This window comes from Megascapheus bottae, chromosome 4, assembly GCF_031878675.1.
Source record: "Megascapheus bottae isolate mThoBot1 chromosome 4, mThoBot2.hap1, whole genome shotgun sequence".
Classification (NCBI taxonomy): Eukaryota; Metazoa; Chordata; class Mammalia; order Rodentia; family Geomyidae; genus Megascapheus; species Megascapheus bottae.
In genome coordinates, this window is record NC_143512.1 from 84,217,086 (window position 1) to 84,238,161 (window position 21,076).

At 56.1% G+C, this 21,076-nt stretch overlaps 1 protein-coding gene across 1 annotated transcript; it reads right to left on the reverse strand.

Moving 5' to 3' along the window:
• Positions 1–15,772: 15,772 nt before the first annotated feature.
• Irx1 (iroquois homeobox 1) lies at positions 15,773–20,785 on the reverse strand. The gene is made up of 4 exons (XM_090331186.1): positions 20,510–20,785; positions 16,677–17,712; positions 16,398–16,470; positions 15,773–16,155 (listed from the first exon to the last, which is right to left on the reverse strand). Exons 1-4 carry the CDS (start codon positions 20,783–20,785, stop codon positions 16,098–16,100), a joined length of 1,443 nt encoding a protein of 480 aa, XP_090187312.1. The 3' UTR covers positions 15,773–16,097.
• Positions 20,786–21,076: the final 291 nt, after the last annotated feature.

Consider the following 21,076-nt stretch of genomic DNA (forward strand, 5'->3'; position numbering starts at 1 on the left):
GGAAGGGGTCCCCGGGAATACACCTCATGAGGGATGAGGGGATCCACTCCTGGGGTGTTGTGGTATGTGCCTCATGCTTCTAGCTCTGCCACCCCAGAGTCAAGCATGCAGAAGAGGTTAGGGTCTTGGCTTCCTGACTCCTCTCACACAAGCTCTGTTATCTCAATGGCACAAACAGCAGATTTTGACAGCCCCAGAAGCCAGGACCCCAGACCACTGGCTATCCGGTGGGGGCCTGTCCTCTGCTTTAAGGACGGCTGTCATCTGTACCAGAGAGCTTCTAGGGCACTTGCAGAGATGTAACCCCACCCCCACCCGTGCCGGGCCTTCTGTGTGACCTGTCTCCTTCCGCGGCCACAGTGCCTGGTGTCTTCTTCGTATGTGATCAACAGAGGAGCCAGGGGACCCAAACATTTGGAGTCATTATTCCTCGCCGTTGTGTGCTTGCTTGTATGTGGCTTGAGCAGAAGCCCGATCTTCCATGTGAAGAATGGATCCTTCATGTGCTTCCAAGTAAGCAGATGTACATGTGCTGTCATTTGACAGGAAGCCACCACCAGGTGCTCAGACTCGCGGGCTGTTACTTGATTTCATGTGGAAACCTGCTAGATAACTGATAACTAGAAGAATTTTCCACACCACCTGACAGTGGTACTATAGAAAATGGGGACTCTTACCCCTAGTTAAAGCTCTTTATACAGACATCGATTACTGAGCAGAATCATCCTCTTCTCTCTGCCACACACCCGCCACAGGCCTCGGGAACTGGATGACAAGCAGGACCCTGGATCTGCCACTGCTTCTACCACAAGTAGATAAAGGTCAACCCCCCTGCGGGTTCTGTCCTAGAGGACACACAGTTGGCAGTTTCGGGTGTTGGTCTCAGGATGCACACCCAGGGCTAAGTATGCTGAGGTCCCTGGCTCTTGAACACCAAGTGGCATTTGGTATACTGAGTTCTCTCACTTTGGGGTGTAATGATAAATGAGAGCAGAATTAGATGAAAAGCCATCAAGAATTCATCGCATATACCACAAAGTTAAGAAAAGTAATGGAAGGGGTAAGTGGAAAGGGGGTAAAAATAGTAAAAGACAACACAATGATCGAGATGCATTGTATTCATAAACGTTTACTAACTGGCAACCCCTTTAGCCACTACTCAAAGATAATAAAACAACTAAGGAAATACAAGAGAGAAGGGCAGATGAATGCAGTCAGAGTCTTCCAGTGAACAAGGGACTGTGGAGGTAGGTGGCTTGAGGAATGGGTGGGGTTGGGAAGAGATGTACCACTAACCAAGATGCACCGTATACATAAAAGCTGATGAATTGGAATTCCTTTGTAGAACTACTTATAGGTAATTCTACAATAATTCAAAAAAAAGTAAGAGACGCAAATATTGCAGACCCTGGGAAAGGAAGTAAGTTAGTTATGCAACGGAATCTGCCATCCCATCAGCTTGGTCCACAAAGCCTGGCATCAAGGTGGGCAGTAGAGCCATCTGTGCTGGACTGGTCGGCCGGTCTCCCGGGTGTGCCGGGGACACAGGTGTGGATGGCAGGCCACGCTGCACATGGGTAGGGATGATGGGTACTTTCCCAAACTAAGTAGGGTGATGGGCCCTGGTCTCCAGGGTTTAAACTCCTTCTTATGGGGACAGTTCCCTGCTTCCATGAAGCTAAGAGCCAGTGACGCGCGCGCGCACACACACACACACACACACACACACACACACACACACACACACACACGTGATTTGTACCTGAGCCTTCCTTTTTCCCTTTAAATGCTGTTGAAACCATGCTGCACCACTTAAGGGGACTGGAGGCCCTCTCCACACACCCCAGACTCTCTGACTCCTCTACCCTCACTTCCCCGGGGCTCTACTTCCCCAGGTCCAGCAAATTCCTTTGCCCTGGTCTAGAAAACAGGATGTCCTTTCTCTTTGACTCGCACCTCGGATGTCTGAGGATGGGGGAGCCCCGAGTCAGTACAGGTCAAATACAATTTAGGGACCCTTGTTCTCAGCAACCTAAACTTCAAGGCGCTCATCCACCCCTGCCTCTGTGGGATGCAGCCCGAAGTCAAGGACAGACGGGGCAGCCTGGCTGGCCCTTCCCCGCCCACTTGCTGACCAAGGAGGAGTTTGTCCTGGAAGAGCCATGAGAGTTTTGTTTACACTTGGGGGTGTGGTCTCCTATAGAAACATTAAGCTCTTAGTGAATTGATGCCTAAACTGCAGACTGTGATGGAGATTCTCCTGACCATCCTCAAGGCTCCACAGAGGACTTCACTCCACCAGGAGCTGCCCCTACAGTCCTGGAGAGCCAGTGTATCCGCCACACAGATGTCTTGTGGGACCCGAGAGGTGTGAGTCCCCGCCCAAAGGAAGAAGGCTTTATTTTGGCTCCTGGTTCCAGAGGCTGCAATACCTGTGGCAGGGATAGTGTGGTGGAGTGGACACAGCCGTTGGTGTTCTTTATCTTCCAGCCAGCCGCATATCCTGTGCTTTCCACCACCTCCAGCGCACCCAGGCCTTGCATCCTTCAGTGGAAGACCAGCCCCGGTGTGCTTCCCTCATCTGCAGACTGCCTGGACAGTCAAGACTCACCGTCACAGAGAGCAAGTGCACCCCCGAAAGTCTACTGGAAAAAAGCGGACGTCACTTGGTGATGGGAACTTTTCCGCCACTGACAAGAGCTGTAGCTGAAATCAGGGAGCCCAAGGCAGGCCTATCTCCCGTGACAGCCGCCAGGCTGCCTGTGACTGTCTTCTCCGCAGTCAGCCGCCTTGTGGTCAGGAAGTCGTGACCTCAGCCACACCGCCTTGATAGCTACAGGCGTAGGTGTCTGGAGGAGTCAGGGAAGGGAACTATTGGCTCAGCAGAACCTGGCTACGTGATTTGCCTTCTTTCCAAGGAAAAGACTGACCATGTATGGCCGTCACTGGGTCTTTGTATCTGCTGTGGTGCATGGGTAAAAATGTACTCTGGAAGTGTTAATATTTATTTTATATGCTGCCATTAGAGCACACGTCTTGGACACATTCCGAAAAGATGAGACAGGAACAGATAGCTCTATATATTTTATAGTGACCTGAATTTAGCATCAGATGTGAGGATGGTGACATGGGATTTCGGGGTGTGGGGGGAGATAAAAGGAGCCCCATGTGCTGCAGAAGCCTTCTGGCAGCTGTGACTATCAGAGGGACCGTGTGGCATATCCTCCAATGTGGATGCGAGCATGATTAGCAAGGGAAGTATGCTTTGTTCCCTGCCTTCACATGGTCTCAATATTGGCAGTTATCTCTTACTTGTGTTTTTAAGACAGGCATTACCCTGTCCCGTGCTGAGGCAGGCAAACGTACAACAGGCCCTTCACCAATCTCCAGATCCAGATTCAGTGTGCACCCCGCCATCCGTGCACCCGTACTCGCATGCCGACAGTGACATAAATTGCTGGTTCTCTCTGTTGGTTCCCATAGTTCTCAGTCCTGCCACCTTTTCTCTTCGCATCAACATCCCCATCTTACAGCAACCCACTCACCCCCAGCCACCCACTAATTGACTGCAAATGCAGCTTTATTGCAAACTGACTGCAGTGTTATTAAGCAACTGGATTTACAGGCAATAACATAATCAATATAACATTAATATAGCACATAATTAAATAGGATTCCTACAAGGACCTGCCTGTCTCCTGAAATATAGAGGCCTTAATTGTTTTCACCCATGGCATTAGCAGGGTTGGGGCGGAGAGAGACTGGGAAGGAAACATGGAGGACCAGAGCTCCTGGTCGTTCTTGTTTTCAAGTATTTTGTTTGCAATGCACAGGGATGCTCTGCCGCCCTCTGCTCTTCGGGGGTTTCCCACTCCTGGGCCCTAAGGGGGGACAGTCACTGAGGTCACTTAATGTGCTCTGGACACTCCGAAGTACAAATAACAAAGTGCTAACTGAGTCTGATCTGTTCCTCCACCAGTAGGAAAAGGCCAGGGGCTCTTTCCCACAGAAAGAGCCACAGAAAAATGAAGAATTCAGTCTTGAGAGGCACCTGGGCCTGCCTGGTCTCCAGGAACCCTCTTTAGAGAAGGAGGAGAGCTACATGGTCAAGAGTGTGTGCCCGGCTGTGCCTGGGTGGAAGGTACATAGGGCGGCAGGGCATCCTCATGAAAGACCATCCGCCAAGGCCATGTCCACGCAGCCCGGGAGCCCAGGAGCCGGGGAGCCAGGCTCCCCCATGGCAGGGCCGACCGGGTCTTCTGTTACTTAGCATCTTGGAAACCAGCTGCTTCACCACCACCAAGACTTCCACCGAAATCAGGTATTTAACTTCAGCTAGTAACTTAATTAAAGGCACAGGATGACTTTTTGCCAGGATTCAGACAGCGAAGAGGGGGAGCTGGCATTGTGACAGAATCCTGTCACACCTTACAAGCAATACATAAGTGACCACTGTGGCTGGATTCCAAAGTCAGTGAAGATGCTCTGGTTATGCCAGAAGCCTCCCTGGCTGGACCAGCACTGACCTCAGACAAGAGAAGCGAAGGGGCTGGTTGAGTGCCCTGGGAAACAGACCAAGGGCATCCCCCGGCAGTCTGCCTGCCTACAGGGCGTCTTCCTCTCTCTGATCCTATGCAGAGGCCTGCAGAGGCCGGGGGCCTGAGGAAGCTCGCGTACCCCTACGGGAACCACTTCCTGGCCCACAAGAGAAGGGTCAGCTGTTTTCTGTTGCCTTTTCTCATTTGGTATTGGGGATCACACCCATACTGGAACCACTGAGCTACAGCCCAGCCTAAGGTTCAGTTCTGAGTGCTCTGTGAGGTTGTAGGATCCCTCTCTCTCAGTGGGGAGAAAAGGAGGCTTCCAGGACGCCCGGCACTGCATTACCGGGGGTGAGCCAAATGTCCAGGTAATTCCTGTCTCTGAGTTCAGCCTCAGTTTCCATCAGCTACAATATGACTTCCAGCCTCGCAATAGAAGGAGACGCAGCTAATTCCTCATGAGTCAGCACGGCTGAGTATAACTAGGTCACATCCGTCCCCTTCTCACTGCTGGTGTACAAGTCTTCCAGACGATCTGCCAGAGGGTTTGGGGACCCCACGCTCAGCCCCGCTCCCATACACGCAGAAGCCCAAGCAAAGGTGAGGTGCAGAACCAAAACACAAAGGGAGTCTGGACAGGAGACAGGGAATTCCAGAAAGACAACTTCATAGTCATTGTACTCAAAGATGATGTAGACAGCAACATTTGGAGAACCTTACAAACAAGGTGGTGTGTGTGTGTGTGTGTGCGTGTGTGCGCGTGTGTGTGTGTGTGTGTGTGTGTGAGAGAGAGAGAGAGAGAGAGAGAGAGAGAGAGAGAGAGAGAGAGAGAGAGAGAGAGAGAGAGAGAGAGAAGCAGGTGCCTCAAGGAGATGTCAGGTGGCTGCCTCTGGGAACTCAGAGTGAGAATTAAAGACTGTTGTTCTTAATGTACTATGATTTTTTTTTCTCTTCTTTTGTGTTGCCCTTTGGTTAATCTCATATTGTTACAGTATCTGACTTTGTTACCTAGCATATTATATATATGTTTATTTGTTTATTTGAAATAGGAGGGGAAAAAGATTAGGGGAGGTGGTGGGGGAGGAAAATAGGGACAAAAACATGAGAAGGGGTATCAATGTGTGAGAAATAGTGCACCTTCTATCTGGTGCATATAACTGTAACCCTCTATATATTAAAATAAAATTTAAAAAAAGAAGTAATGATCATCAGAGAGGATAGGATACATAGTAAATTTTTACTCTCTTTATAACTAATAAAGTGAAAAGTTGTGTAACGTTAAAAAAAACTGTGGATCAGTGAATGTCTCAGTGTACTATAAAATTCAAAGACCAGTGAGTGACAGAGAGAGACACTGAAGACCACTGACCAATGCATTGATTACGTCTCCCAGAAAGCAGCAGTAACCCAGTGTTGGCTGTGCCCCTGTCTGTGTCTGTCTCTCTCTCTCTCCCTTCTCCTCTCTCCTTTTTTCTCTCCATCTCTCTCTTTCTGTCTCTCTCATAAAGATGAAGAAAATTAGTATTCACTGAGAGCCTTCAGTTTGCTTAGTATCTTACTAAGGATGATTAATTTTATATGTTTTTTAAATCTACATTTTTAGAAGGACTAAAATATTAGCAATTCAATTTCCCAGATAAGGCAACCAAAAGCAAGGAGGAAGCCAAGCCTCCAGTCCCTCCCAGATCTGTGAGTCTCAAAGCCTGACTTGGTTTCCTCTGGCTTGTGAGCCTTAGGCCCTGAGAACAGGCCATCCCCAGAGAGCTGGACCATCAGCTGACTGTCACTTCCGAAGGCCATGGGTATCCAGCTCTCTCGCCCCCTCCAGGGGCATCTGGAGAGGCAGAAAGTCTCCTTAGGCTGCTTGGCCCCGGCCAGCAGGAGCTCAGGGGGATGGGCAGAGGGTCTTGGCCAGTTCCACCATGTGGGCAATTCCCAACAACCTACTGTGAAATGTATCTGAGGCCAGACCTGGGCATGCCTCGTCCATGCCAGAGCCCTCCTCATCTACCCTGTAGTCCCACCACCCACGGGGGGGTGGCGGGAAGAGGGGCAGCGAGAGGTGAGCAAGGAAGCCAGGGAGGTGGAAGCAGCTCCAAGTTCCTGGACTCTGCTTTAGGGAGCGCTCCAATGCCCATGGCCACGGCAGATCAGTGCTTTCTTCCCAGAAACAGGCCAGTCTGCCCCATTTGGACATTAAAAAAAATCATTCAGAAAACAAATAGTGCTGCTTAGGGATGAGAAAACTTGGGACCCGTGTTTTGTTGTTTTGTTTTCCTTTTTTGACTGTCTTTCCAGTGAATCAGCCCCATTTCCAGTAGAAGCTGCTGCCTCCCCCACCCCTGCAGAGTTGACCCAGCAGGATTCCAGAGGGTGAGAGTCCCACACCTGTCTCTCTGCCCCTGGAGCCCAGCAACCCCTTGCTTTAGGAAGCTGCAGTTTATGCAGCAGTGATGATGAGGGCTCCTTCAGGGCAAAGGTCTACCCAAGTTCCCCACCAGATGACAACACATCAGCCCCTCTCCACCCCCCCCCCCTCTTTACCCCTCCTCCAGCTCAGCCACCCATCCATGGCCCCTGAGTCACAGCTGGGGGACTAATGACTGCTGCTCCTGTGTGGTGGACCTGACCTGCTCATGCCTGAACTTCCACCCCCAACACACCTGACTGTAAGCTCACCAAGTCCATCTCCTCCAGGCAGCTCCATCCATTCGCAGTTTCCAGTGACTGTGAGGGCAGAGCATGGAGTCCCCTGGGTAGCCATCCCCTACCTCAGAAGGCAGACTTGGCAGCCATCGTCCAGAGCCCCCAGCATGGCCATGGCAGTTTTACAAGTTCCACACTCTTGCAAATTTAGAGTTAAAGACCCGGAAGGATATGCAATGTGAGGGACGGGGAACTGAGACTCTCTAGATGTCCTGCCCGGGCCAAGTGGGAGGAGAGACTGAAGAAAGGGCTGAAAGCCCTCAGGGAGGGGCAGCCTCTGCACATCAAAAGCCGTCCAAATGGACGGTGGACTCTGATCATGGTAAATCCATCAGAAACATGTGGGTTGGGTCCAGCCCCTCAACATTATGTGTGGGCGGACCCAATAGAAAGTCTCTGAATTCCCCCAGACTTTCTGAATATATTTGGGGTTCAAAATGTAGGCATTTAAAGGAAAAATCAAAGCCATCTGTCTCTGCTTCATTAGTACTTAGCTTATCAAAATGTTTTCTTGTTGTTTGAACAACTATATGATGTCAGGAACTGGTGAGGCTTTTCCTACCACAGTCTTTTGTTTGTGTTTTTAAGTCCCTCTTAGAGAGGCAGAGCATTTCCCAAGACAAAGGAGACAGAGGGGGTCTCAAGCTGGGCTCCAGTTCTAAGTGCATCTCTGGGCATCACCAGAGGGGCGTGGCCAGTGGTGGTCTTCTAATGGTGTTTTCTCTGGGAGGGTTCCTTCCATCCAGGATGCACCCTCCGCTCTCATTCCCACGGCTCACTGCACTGCCATTTGTTCTTTAGACTCACTTTCTGGCCCTGTAGCCACAATGCCTTGTTCAGTGCAGGATTTCTGTAGGGAGCCCGGGCATGGTGCCCACGTGAGCACTCTTGTCCGTGAAACCCCCACCCCACTCCCCTGGCTAGTCTCAGACAGCAGCCTTTTGCAGTTAGCAACTGCATGAAATGTAACAATGGGGGAATAAACAAATAAAAGACAAGCACGCACCCAAATGAAGGTTAACTGTATTCACACGTAATCAGCCCCCTTTCCAGAGCCCCGAACATGCCCCTTGGCTAGCCCTGAACTGCAGAACCCAGAAATGCTTTCCAATCTGAGGACAAATAATGCTACTCACCCAGTACCCAAGCTCAGAGTGTCACTACCTTCTCTCTCACTGCTGGGAGCTGAAACTGCAGAGTGCAGGCCTGTAGTTCTGCCTAGCTGGGACTCGGCTAGGACTGACCTTATGACCAGGGCTGAGGGGCTTGTGGGGGCTCCACAGGATACAGTGCACCCAGAAGAATTTCCTGTGGCTAGCACAAGTTATTCTCACCATTCAAGATTAATTTCCTTAGTTTTGAAATGTCATAAAAACCTCTCGTTTCCTGTTCAAATGCTCATTAACCTGGAAGAGTGACCAGGAGCCTGTGTGAAGGTGGTGGATTCAGCAGGCAGAGTAGCTCCCCAAATGCAGATTTCCAAGCTCAGGCTAGGGTTCTCTCTAGCTAGGCTACCTAGGGTTTTTTTTTTGTTTGTTTGTTTTCTTACGCAAATTGCTCTCAGCTGAGTTACCTAAGGTTGCATTTGCAAATCTTAGCCCAACACAGCTCAGCAAAGAGGCTCCTCAGGGCTGAGGAGCTGGGAGTGGAAGACAAAGCTCCTGGGATTCCTGGGGGAGGGGTGGGGGTGGGGGAAGCACTGGGAAAGTAACTGCACTGGTTCGTGGTGGTGGAACAGTACCAGGTGTTCACCAGCAGAGAGACTCCATGCCAGAATAGAACCAGGACATGGCAGATGTGAATCCAGAGACGAAGAGAGAGAGAGAGAATGCTCTGAAAAAGCTCTCAATCTGGAGGAGCCGTAAACCGGTCAGGCTTACACAGCCAGCGAGGAGAAGGAAGGGTCCTGGCAGGCGCAGGCCTCCTCCCCGGGGAGCAGATCAGAGCCTGCACGTCCAGGTCCTCAAGTCCAGCAGCTCACAAAGCACACGTCAACTCCAGACAACACAATCCCCCAGCCCAGCCACCGTGCACCCCCGTCCTTGCCGTGTGGAAGCCACTGGCCAGAAATCCCCGGGGAGGTCCACAGGCCAGCCTCCTAGCTGGCCACCCAGCCAGGGCAATTCCTGCACTCACAGGGGCTGAGGAGATGCGCTTGGGAGAGCGAGTGACGGCACGCAGCCAGAAAGAGAGGACCAGCCTCACCAGAGGCTCAGATTTGTTGCGTGCAACCTTTCCCCATGCTTTCAATTATGCCATTACTGAACCTGCATGATGTGTGTGTTTGTCTAGCTGGCTTTCACTTTAGTGGGTTTGTTTTTTACAAGTCACCACAGGATAGCAACGTTGCGGGGAGGGCGGGGGATGCATCATTCCGATCAACAGGACCCATCTGTGGGGAATCCACACAGAAGCAATTAATTTCCTGGTGGTATTTTTACACTGGGGGCCTGGCGTGGGTCCCCATTATATAAACACAAACTCCAGATAGCAACTACTGCCTGATTAAAAATAAATAAATAAATCAGATTGTACAGGGCTTTTTGGCTCAGGACTGCTACAGGCTATGACTTGTAATGAGGCATCCCGACACTAATTATCAAGCCTATTAAGGAGAATTGTGGACCTTGCAGTGAAGCGCACATTGTGCCCCTGTGGAGGAAAAAGGCTGGAACTAGCAGCCGGAGAGCACCGGGGAAGCAGCCTGGCTGGCGTGGGAGGCTCATGAGACCGTGAAAATTCACACATCACAGCCTGTCCTAGTCTGTGTCGTCGTCATCGTCGTCTGTCAGGGAGGGAGGGACCCCGGAAACTGTCAGGAACAAACCTTGCCAGCACTGTATTTCATTAATAAACTTATTCTGAGCCTTCTCTTCGCGTTGTAGAACCAATATTTCAATGTACTCTTTCAGGAAGGTAGGGGAGAAAAGATTAATAAAGACGTTAGAACTCTGAGCTGCTGTGAGATTTGTTTAATTATTCCCCACAGGACTGCCCCAGCAATCCGCTGACATTTAGCCCCGACCTTGCAAATCCACAGTAAATATTAATATATCAACTCAAACAGGCACCGTTGTTTTATTGGTTCCCGGAGCTCGGAGAGATTCGCCACAGCAGTGAAGGGTAGCGTGCAGAACCGAGGGGGACGGCTGCTTTGATTTCACCTTCTGCTGCGCACATGAGTGGGGAAGCATCCACAGAATGGAAAAGCCTCTGCTTTTCTGCAGCTGGGCTGACACTTCAGATGGCTCCCTCCCTTTGTACAGCCTCTGGAATCATCCCCAAACCACCTCATCCAGAGATTAGAAAGCAGGAGGAAGGGGAGACCAGAGAGGACCAGTCTCACTTCATGATCTGGAAAAGGAGAGATTTTAACAACCAGCTGGGAGACTGTGACCTCCTGTCAGACCTGCCCAGCCCAGGGGCGAGCTGGGACGCAAGCCTAGCTGTCGCAGTGTACTTGGCTTGGGGCTAGGGCTGAGCTCAGTCCTTCCTCTTCTCCCCTCTTAGGTCTGCAGGATCCAGCGGTCCTGGTGAGACGGAGCTTCCAGTCTCAGAATCTGAGAATAGATACAGTCCTTGTTGAGTTTGTTAAGAAAGTAGAAAACCCCCAAAGCAAGAGCTGCTTCTCACTGTTGAGGGGTGTGTGTGTGTGTGTGTGTGTGTGTGTGTGTGTGTGTGTTACATGCCACACATGGTGGTGGTGGTAGCATTCTGAGTCTTCCTCTTCTCTTCCTGTGCTTCATTCTTAGATATCTAGTATTGACTTAGCTCTTCATGAAGGGTTAAGGTGCTGAAGCCCCGGGGATGGAACGCCTACCCGGGTGAGGCGTTTGGAGGCAGCCTTCCAAAGCTCTAGGGGGCGAGCAAGAAGGAGGCAGCCACATTTGGGCTTCAGATGTACTGTGCTGCAGAGCTAATGCGTGATTAATTTTATTCATAAAAATGTTAATCACTTCATTGTGAGATCTTTTTAACATTCAGGGCAGTGAGCACCTTTTTAATTTCTCTTGCCCGCCGTCTCGCAGATGTATTTAATATTTTCAGACATTGCCGCGGCTATCCAAGGAGCTAGCAATTAAGCATTCGCTTACGTTTCAATAACAAGCAAAGCAAGCTAAGGTAGTGTAAACCAGCAAACAGGGACTGGGGAGACACGGGACGAAAACCAGGAGGCTCAGTGCCTCTTCACCTTCTTTCTCCCGCTCCCCAGCGCACAAGTTCAGGAATCAGAGAGGAGAAAGCCAATTGCCTTCCTCTTTCAGAGGGATTGAAACACTACTTTTGTATAATGACAAAAGGCCTTCAGGAGGTTCTGCCACCAAGCAGGCCAGCAGCTCTAAGGGCTCCTGTGCCAAGGCCAGGAAGAGGAAGGGGGCCTTCCCGCAGGCTCGCAAGCCTCTGAGGTGAGCCCCAGGTGACTCCGACCGCCTCAGATTCTCTGCCCTGGGAAACCCTCCCTCCATGGAAGTAGACATTAAAAGTACATTTCAGGGTAATTTGTACATTAGGTGACAGAAAAAAAAAACCTGTATTCATCTGACAAATGAATTAAAACATTTTCATAGGCTCCGAAGAGCAGGTCCAGAGCTCAGCACCCCTGTGCTGTCTTTCCTCAGCCGTGCGCCTTGCCTGGCACCTGGCCCTGTGGCCGGGCCTTACCTACACCCAGTGTCGGGGGGGGGGGGTAGGGTACAGAGGCCACCAGCCCCAGGATGGCCTCTGGAGCCCTGTCCCCTCCACCTCACCTCAGGAGTCATAGCAGAGCACCTGCTCCTGGGGCTCCAGAGACCTTCGAGGCCACCACCCAACTCAGCTGGGCACCAGACTGCCTCAGGCTCCGATCCATCCCACTGCAGCCCTGGTGGACAGCCGGGGCTCTGGGTGAGGTGCTATGGGCCCCAGCTCAGGCACTGGCGTAGGAAAAGCACCCAAGGAAGGCATTCCATCCTCTGGCCTGGCTCTTCCTCCTTCAGACCCATGCACGCCCACCCAGGGAGCCCCTCAAGGTGGGCAGGCATTGTCAACACCACTAGGGCATGCCTCCCTCACCCCTCCCCACCCTGAGTACCACTGGGGGCCAGGCCCTGGCTCCTCAAGATCAGGACCCCCCATTGCCCCCACTTTCCACCCTCCACTTCAGTAAACAGTGAGTACATTTAGTGATCTAGGCTCTCCACGACCTGCTCCAGAGCCCTCCACCCCACCACAGAGGGAGTGGGAGGAGACCGGGCATCCTGGAGAGAAAGGGCAGTGGCTGGGAAAGGACCCCGCGTCCCGGCTCCTGCGAGGTTTCCAGAAGTGAGGAAACAGAGCCAGTGTGGCTCTCCTCCCAGGCACTCAAAGCCAAGGCACCCCAGGGTGCTGCTGTGACCTGCCGACCCCTCCCCCCTCTCTCCTTCCCGACCTCCCTACCTCTCTCCCTCACTCAGCTCCTCCTTCTCTGAAGGACGACTGCAAGTTTGCAGGGCATGATTCATCTGGAGGTACGCCCTGCGCCCCTCGGAGCCAAGGCGCATATTACATTAATCAGTGTCAGACCACTAAAACCGAGATATGAATATGAATTCTCCATATTGTGGGAGAGATAAATGTGCTGAGGAACATAATTGATCGAGGGAAGGAGGAAGGCCGAGAGGGGGAAGCAGGGAGACTTCAGAGTCTCCAGGCAGCCAACCTCAGGCCCAGGCCCAGGTGGGGCCGAGACCCAACGTCGGGTTGGCTGAAGGCCCCTCACCCTATCACCTCCCTGCAGAGACACAAGCTGTTTGTAGCCCCTTCCACCAACACACCCCTCAAGAAGGGAGGCGTTGCTCTGCTCTGAACACCTCTGGTCTTTTCTTCCTAGAACCTGCTCTTTGCGAGGAAGCAGGGCCTTCGTGGGAGCTGTGGTTCCAGTGTTCAGACCTTCCCCTCCACCCGGGCTCACACCCATGCGGGTCTGGGGGTGAGGGTGTGGGCATTTCATCCTCACAGCCACACACTGCCCAAGAACCTCCCCACGGCTCTCCTGTCCGAGGCATTTTTAAGAGGTGAAATGCCGAGCGGGTGGATGCTTCCGTGGCCCAGTCTCCAGACACGGACACGGATGTGCACAGGGAAAGCCGCAAACAAATGCTGCAAACACTCCTTTTAACCCGTGGCTAAAAATTCACTTCTAGCTTTTCACTGGAGAAAAATTATTGAGCAGAGCATGTTAGATACGACAGAGGCCCCCAGCCGAGGCTCATGTCCAGACCACCAGAGACCTGTCTGGGGGTGCAGGGCACCCAACTGTCATCTGTGGGAGAAAAGGACAAGAGTATGCCAGGCACCCATGGGGTCAAGCCTGGAATCTAACTACCCAGGAGGCTGAGATGTGAGGATCCTGGTTTGAAACCAGACTGGGTACCAAAAAAGTCAGAAATGGAGCTGTGACTCAAGCGATCGAGTGCTGGCCTCGAGAAAGAAATAAACAAGTCTCAGGAACAGTGTCCAGGTCCTGAGGTCATGCCTGAGATGGGCATGTAACTCCCACACACACACCCCCAACTCAAGAATGGAAATTTCGGGGTGCAGGCAGCAGAGACCAGCAGGAACTACCCTATGAACGCAGAGAAATTCATTTTGAAGCCACCTAAATACCCGCAGCGCCCAGCCGTTGCTCCGAGGGTTTCCTGAGTAGCCGGTATGGCTGGGGACGCCACGCTTCTCCATTTCAGATGCAGGGCACGTCGGATCCGGGTGCGGCTTGGATAGGGGTGGTGGAGGCGAGGCCGCGGCCCCACTCCAGGACCCCGGGAATGGAGAGACGGGACTGGCTGCTCCAGGCGGGGACAGGTGGCCATACCTCCGATGTAGGAACACCGCGCCGCCGCAGTGCTCCGGACCCGTCCCCGCCACGAGAAGCCGCGCCCCCGCCCCAGTCCGCGCCCGACACCCGGAGCAGATCCCACGCCGCAAACCCGGGCTGCGGCCGGGAATCCCCGGGCACTGAGCTTCCGGCGTGGCTCCGCCGCCCAGGGCGCGTCCCGATCGGACCCCGTTCCGCTTTCGGACCGTAGAGGGCGCCTCGAGCACGTCCACCGGACGGACGCCGGTGCGCCGCGAGCCTGCGGGGCCTGCGGCCTGCGGGCCCCTCGGTCCGCGGCCCAGCGCCTCCGCGGCTCCATCCACGCCCTCCCCACCGTGGCCCCGCGCGGCGCTGTCCGCCCGCCCTCCGCGGCGCCCCGCGCGCCCGCCTGCCCGCCCCGAGGCTGGCCGGGACCCCTCCCTCCCGCCCGGGGCCAGGCTCCCGAGCGCTCCCGCGACGGGGGGGACGGCGGGCCACGGCGCCCGGCCCCGACTTTCCCGAGCCCCGGCAGCGGCGCGGCGAATCCCCCCGACGGAGCCGGCGAGTCCCGGCCAGCGGGGAGAGCTCCGGACCGGCTCCGAGGCGCCCAGGACGCCCCGGTCCAGCTCCATTTTGAGACTCGCAAGTGTTCCAAGCACGCGGGTTTCTTCCAGCCCCGTTTCTAAACGTCTGCTCTCACGGTTGTCACGAATCCCATGGTCACGCGCGCCCCCGGAGCCCCCCACACGTGGCGGCTGCCCGTGCGCCCAGCCTGCGCGCCCCGGGCCCGAGCCAGCCCCGTCCCCAGCCCCCTCCCTCCCAAGCGCCCGGCTGAGCTCGGTTTCCCAGCACCTCCCGGCTGCCTCCTCCCGGCCTGGCTTCGCCCTGCGCCCTGAGCGTGCGGGTGGGCGACCCACGCTCGCGGGCCACTGCGTCCCCCCGCGGAGGACGCACGGGCGGCTCGGGCGCCCCAGAACTGAGCTCCTCCGCACGGCCGCCCCGCTCGCGCGCAGGAAACTTCCCGACCTTGTGAGCCCCAAAGAGTTCGAGTTCCTCCCAAGTCGAAGTTAACTAAGTAGCTGGAAAATCCACGTGAAGTCACACTCCACACTCCACTATTGCCAAGCCCTATCGGAAGACAGCCCTAGGCCGGGACCCGCGTCCACACCATGCGTTGGTAACCGCACCCACGTCTCCAGTTCTGCCCTGGGAAAGTGGCAGCAAATTCTCCCCGCCCCCCACTCCCCGTTTTTGTCCACTTTAAAACATCGTTTTGTAAACTGCCTAAACTGGATTCATTTACTCCCAAAGAAAAGCTTGCGCCAGATTCACACTTGGGAGAGTATTAGGAAGGATTCGACTGTCAATAATAAAGGGCTCGGGGAACGACAGTAACAAAGTATACGAAAACAGTCTCAACCCGCAACAACAGTCACAAAGTACACGAAAACAACCTCAGCCCCAGGAAGACTCAGATCCCCGCAGCCTTCCGGGGACGTGGCACGGGCGCGCTCTCTCTCTCTCTCTCTCTCTCTCTCTCTCTCTCTCTCTCTCTCTCTCTCTCTCTCTCTCTCTCTCTCTCCCTCTTCTCCCTCCATCCCTCCCTCCCCCTCTCTCTCCTTCCTCCCCAGCGCCCTCCGGCCCCAGGCCCGACCGGATTCCCAGGTCCGAGTTGAGCACACACAGCCGCAGAGGCGCTCGGGGCATGGTTTCATTTAGTTTATTAGACAAAAATATATGATTTAGACAAGTTCGCTGACGCGCTATTTACAATCTGAAATCACTATGTACAGAAAGGAAACACAAAGGGAAAGAAGACACAAGCACGTGGGGGCGTTGACCGGACGGGCAGGGGCGGTGGGCCCGCGCGTGGGCCCGCGAGCCGGGAGCCCCTCTGCGGAAGGCGGTGACCCGTCGTCCGCGCCGTCCTCACGGCCGTCCTGTACGCCAGTCTGGAATATCTGCCTCGGTTCCCCCCGCACCCCTCCCTCCCCAGCTCCTCCCCCCTCCCCCTCGCAAAAGGACCCGAAGACCCCGACTCAGGCAGACGGGAGGGCAGCGAGGATCCGCGGCGTTCCCTCCTGCGGGGCCAGCGAGCTGCGGAGGAGACACCGAGAGAGGCGGGCGAGGTCAGCGGGCCGGCGGGCGCCCAGCCGGCGGAGCCCTGTCCGGTGGGTCGCAGCCCGCGGGGCTCCCGGCTCCGGAGAAACTCGCTTCCCCGCCTCGCCCCGAGCTCCGGGGTGGCGGACGGCGTTCGGGGAGGAGCCGCGCCCAGCGCCCCAGCCCAGCGCCCCGACTCCCACCCTGTCCGGTCCCCGGGGAAAGCACCCAACACTCACTTGTCGCGTACCGGCTGGAAGGGTGACTTTAACTGCTGGGCCGGCGAGTCGGGCTCGGGGACGAGGTCTCCATCTGCGAGGGAGTGGGAGAGGCAGGGGTTAGGGAGTGAGGGGCGGGCGGGGTCGGGCGGCTGGGAGACGCCCCCTCCCCACCGGTCCCCACGCGCCTCGGGCTCAAGGCCAGGGACAGGTTTCCCCCAAAGTCCCAGGGGCTCTGCCGGGCCGCTCCGCCCCGTCCCCACCCCGGGGGCTCGGTATTCCCAGCCCACCACCCGGTACCTGGCAGTGCAGGGCTGCCGCGGGCCGAGGCCTTGTCGACGTGGAGCGTCCCCGCAGCCACGGCGACCGGCGGCTGCGCAGGTGGGGGCGCAGACAGGTGGGGACCGTGGGGCGCGGCGTGGGGCGCGCCCACGCCCAGGAAGGAGCGCATGTTCAGCAGCGACCCCTGCGCGAGGAACGCGCCGTTGGTCCAGTTGGAGAACTTGCCGATGTGGCAGGTGTACAGTCCATGGCTGGGCAGAAAGGCTGGGTGTTGCAGCGGCGCGCCCGCGGGAGGCCCGTGCGTGCCGGGGTGGCCGGCGGGCGGCGGGGGCGAAGCCTTGGGGGCGCCATCGGGGCTGGTGGCGGTCTCGGCCAGGGACCAGATCTTGGGCTTGCTGTGAGGCGCGCCCTGCAGGCCGACCGTCGCGGCGCCGCCGGGGCTCAGCAGGCGCGTGCTGCCGGGATCCGCGAGCTCCTTGGCCAGGCCCAAGGGCGAGTCTTGGGGCTTGAGCAGGTCGGCGGCGGCTGCCAGCGGAGAGCTGCGCTCCCGAGCGAGACCGGTCGGGGCGGCGCGCGGCGCCTCCGCCTTGTCCTCCTCGTCCTCGTTGCTCTGGTCGCCGTCGTGCTCGTCGATCTTGTCGATGTCGATGCTCTCCAGGTCGATCTCCTCGTCGTCCTCTGCCTTCTCAGGGTCGCCTTCCGTGTCGCTGCCGAACAGGGCCCCATCCTCCTGGTCCTTGCTGCGCGCACCCCAAGTCACCTTGTTCTCCTTCTTGAGGCGCCGGCGCGCGTTGGCGAACCAGGTGGAGACCTGCGTGAGGGTCATCTTGGTGATGATAGCCAGCATGATCTTCTCGCCCTTGGTGGGGTAAGGGTTCTTGCGGTGCTCGTTGAGCCAGGCCTTGAGCGTGCTGGTGCTTTCCCGCGTGGCGTTCTTGGGTCTCCCGGGATCCCCGTACTGGAACTGGCCGTAGGGGTAATAGGCCGGCGCCGTGTGGGCTGCGAAGGTGGCCGGGTGCACCCCGGGGTTATCCTTGAGTTCATACTGTGAGCCCTGAGAGGCCGCGGAGCGCGAGGGAAGTCGGAAGCAGAGAGAGAGAGAGAGAGAGAGAAAGAGAGAGGAGAGTGAGTTCCGCAAACTTGGCAAGTGGGGGGTGGGGGAGTCAGATGCTCCCGCTGGCTCTGGGGCCTGTCCTCGGCACACAGCTCCCGGCGCTCCCGGCTTCAGCCAAGCACAGCTGCGTCCCTTAACTCCGAGGACGCCCGGTACAGGGAGGGGGGCTGTTGGAGCCAAAGCGAACCCCAGGGACAGCTTCCATTTAGCACAGAGATCAGTTTTATTCACTGCAGAAAAACTTCTAGAAGCTGGCCATTTGCAAAAAAATATTAAAAAAAAAAAAGATCAGCAAATCTTGAGCTTCCTCCACCCCACTCAATCAGCCCTGGGACCCCATCTCTCAGGGCCCTTGCCTCCCCACCACTTGGGCTCACACCAGCAGATTTCCACGTTTATCTCATCATAGCTGGGGGGGTGTGGGGGGAGGAGGGCTCTTAACCAGGCTGAAGAGACAGTTTTCCAAACAAGCAGAACCCACAACTCAAGTAGTCCACCCCTTCGGCCCAGAAGGGGGTCAACCAAAATAAACCAGCCTGCTTTCCTGGGGTCTAAATTCACCAACAATTTAAAAGAAACAAACTCTACCAAATCTGCATATAATGGTTTGCCCACACTCAAAAGTCTCTAATGGTGACAGGTAATTTAAAATTTTAACCCTGGCCACCACCACAACCACCAACAAAAACATTTTTTTGTTTGTTTTTGTTTTAATACAAAAGAAGGGCTTATCCGGTAAAATATTAACACCAGGCCTCCTAGCAGCTGGCAGTGAGGAGGGAAACTGGTTTAGTTTCCTGGGCCTCTCTCTTCTCCTTGCTTTATCTCTTTAAGTTTGACTTTGATCTGGAGAGAGCAAACACAAACTGTTTGCAGGCATTTAGAGGCGATGATTTATTTGCAATCAATATTCTTTTTATCATCAGTAGTAAAACACAGCAAGTCAAATTATCCCATCAGGTTTTTTGGTAAATAACATTTTATCTTTCTAACAACCTCATTAGGCCTCATTATTACCATAAATTGCCCAGACAGACGCTTGCTTGCAATTTTATCTTTTGACTTCCAAATACCCAACCATAAAGGCTTGGAAACCTAGGCCTAGAATGGGGCTTGGGGTTTAGTTTTACTTTCCAAGAATTGGCAGGAGACCTGGAGGGAACATAAACAACTTAGGGAAAACAGTTTTACATTTTCCCCTTTAGTTAAAAAAATATATTTTTAAGTATGACCTTAGAATATTTTTTGAAGATCGTTTTTGGTGTTTTTTTGCCCCCACCTCCTCACGTAGTTCCCTCCCTGGTGAATACAAATTCAGCATTCCCAAATGGCTAACATCTGCATGCAAAATTTCTGTTAAAAATCCATTCTCCCCATAAAATTATTGCCTGTTGTGTTAGCGATGGGGGCTTGAAACTCTGAGAAAGTTGTAAGTCTTAGACGTCTTTGACTAATTAGCTGGGGGAGTGAGGCCACACAGAAGTCTCTGTGGCCAGAATTCGTTTCTGCATCCTCTTTGCCAAACGTAGTGGGCGCTTTTCAAATTATTTTTGTTGCGATTGTTAAAGAAGACATTTCAGCTTTGTTTGCTGGGAATTCTTTTTGAAAGGACACCTTATAAATCTCTCATCTCTGGCATTCCGAAGAGGCCCGAACAAAATGGGCACCAATCTTTCTGGGTGCTGAGAGCTCTGAAAGGCAGCTGAGGGGGGGGGGGGTTGGAGAGGAACAGGCTTTCTTTCAGAACTAGAAGGAAAAGTTCCGAGGTCCGGCCTGCGGCTTTCCACGGCGCAACTGGAGGAAAGAGAAGAGACCCGGCCTCGTCCCCGGCAGGGAGAACTGGGAAGCCTAACGCCGCGTGTTCCAGCCAGGCCCGGGGGCTGCCTCCGGCCCGAAGCTGCAGCCCCGACCTCGCAGTGAGGCCGGGGAAAGAGGATCGCCGGGACGCGCGGACCGGCGAGTGCCCGGGCGGACGTGGATCTGCGGCCCCCGCCTCCTTCCGTCGGACGCCACCCGGACCCCACCCGGACCGGGGCGAGGACGACCTTCAGCTTAGGCCCGGGTCCGCCGGCGTCTTCCACCCGCCCTTATGTAATAGCGGAGGGAACGAGCTCTTCTTTCGAGGGGCCAAGGCAATGAAAACTTGGGCGAGTTACAAAAGTAAAAGCGAGCCGCGTTCCCGACGCCCGGGCGTGTCACCGCCACGAAATCCTGCTTTTAACCTTGGATGTCCACACTCAGCATCGAGAGGCCCCTCCACGGCGCTAAGGTGACTCTGACGGCCTCCTCCGCGCTTTAAAGAATCCCCTCCGGCAAACTCCGACGCAACTAGCTCCATTCGGCCGAGGAAGACGGAAAATCGACTCCTCCAGGCTCCGCGTTCAGAAGCCGGCGAGGCCGAGCGAGCCGGGCCCGCGGGCCGGGGTCCGGAGTCCGGGCGAGGCGCGCGCGGCGGCGGCGGCGGGGAGCCCGGGCCACGCGGGGCCGCCCCGCCCCGCCCCACGCGTCGCAGGCCCCGCTCCCCGGCCTGGATCGCCGGCCCGCTCCCTCTCGGGGCCGCGACGCCACCGCCGCCCTCCGGGGAGGAGCGGGTCCGGCCTCCCCAGCCCCCTCGGCGAACGCGTCCCCGCTCTCGGCCGGGCCAGCCCAGCGCGCCGCGCCGTGCGGCTCGCCGGCCCGCCGGTCCCCAGACGCCGGGCGGCCCGGGCGGCCGAGGGCGAGCGGGGCGCACACTCACCATCTGCGAGAAGAGGCTGAGGTCGGCGGCGTAGGGCAGGAAGGCGCTGTAGTTGGGCGCGCCCGCATACGGGCCGGCCGCGGCGTACATGCCCAGCACCGAGGTGACGGCGGCCGCGCCCGCGCCCGCGCCCAGCTCCGCCGCCCCGGGCCGGCCCGACGAGGCGGCGGCCGCAGCGGCGGCGGCCGCGGCCAGCACCCCGGGGCGCTCGCCGCCGTAGGCGCCGGGCCCGGCGGCGCTCAGGTACTGCGGGTAGCCGAGCTGCGGGAAGGACATGACCGCGGACCGGGGCGGCGGCGGCGGCGGCGGCGGCGGGGAGGCGCGGCGGGCGCGGCGGCGGAGGCGGCGGCGGCGCGGGGGCACCGGGCGCGCTCGGCCGGCCCGGGGGCGGGGGCCGGTCGCTGCTCCTCGGCCCGGAGCTCGCTGGCGCCCGGCTCCCGGCTGCGCCCGGCTCCGCGATCGCGCGCCGACTGCGGCGGCCGCCCTCCGCTCGGCGGCGGGGCTTTCAGACACAATTTGAAGTTGATGCTTTGATTGGCATCCCCTCGAGCGCAGGCCCCGCCCCGG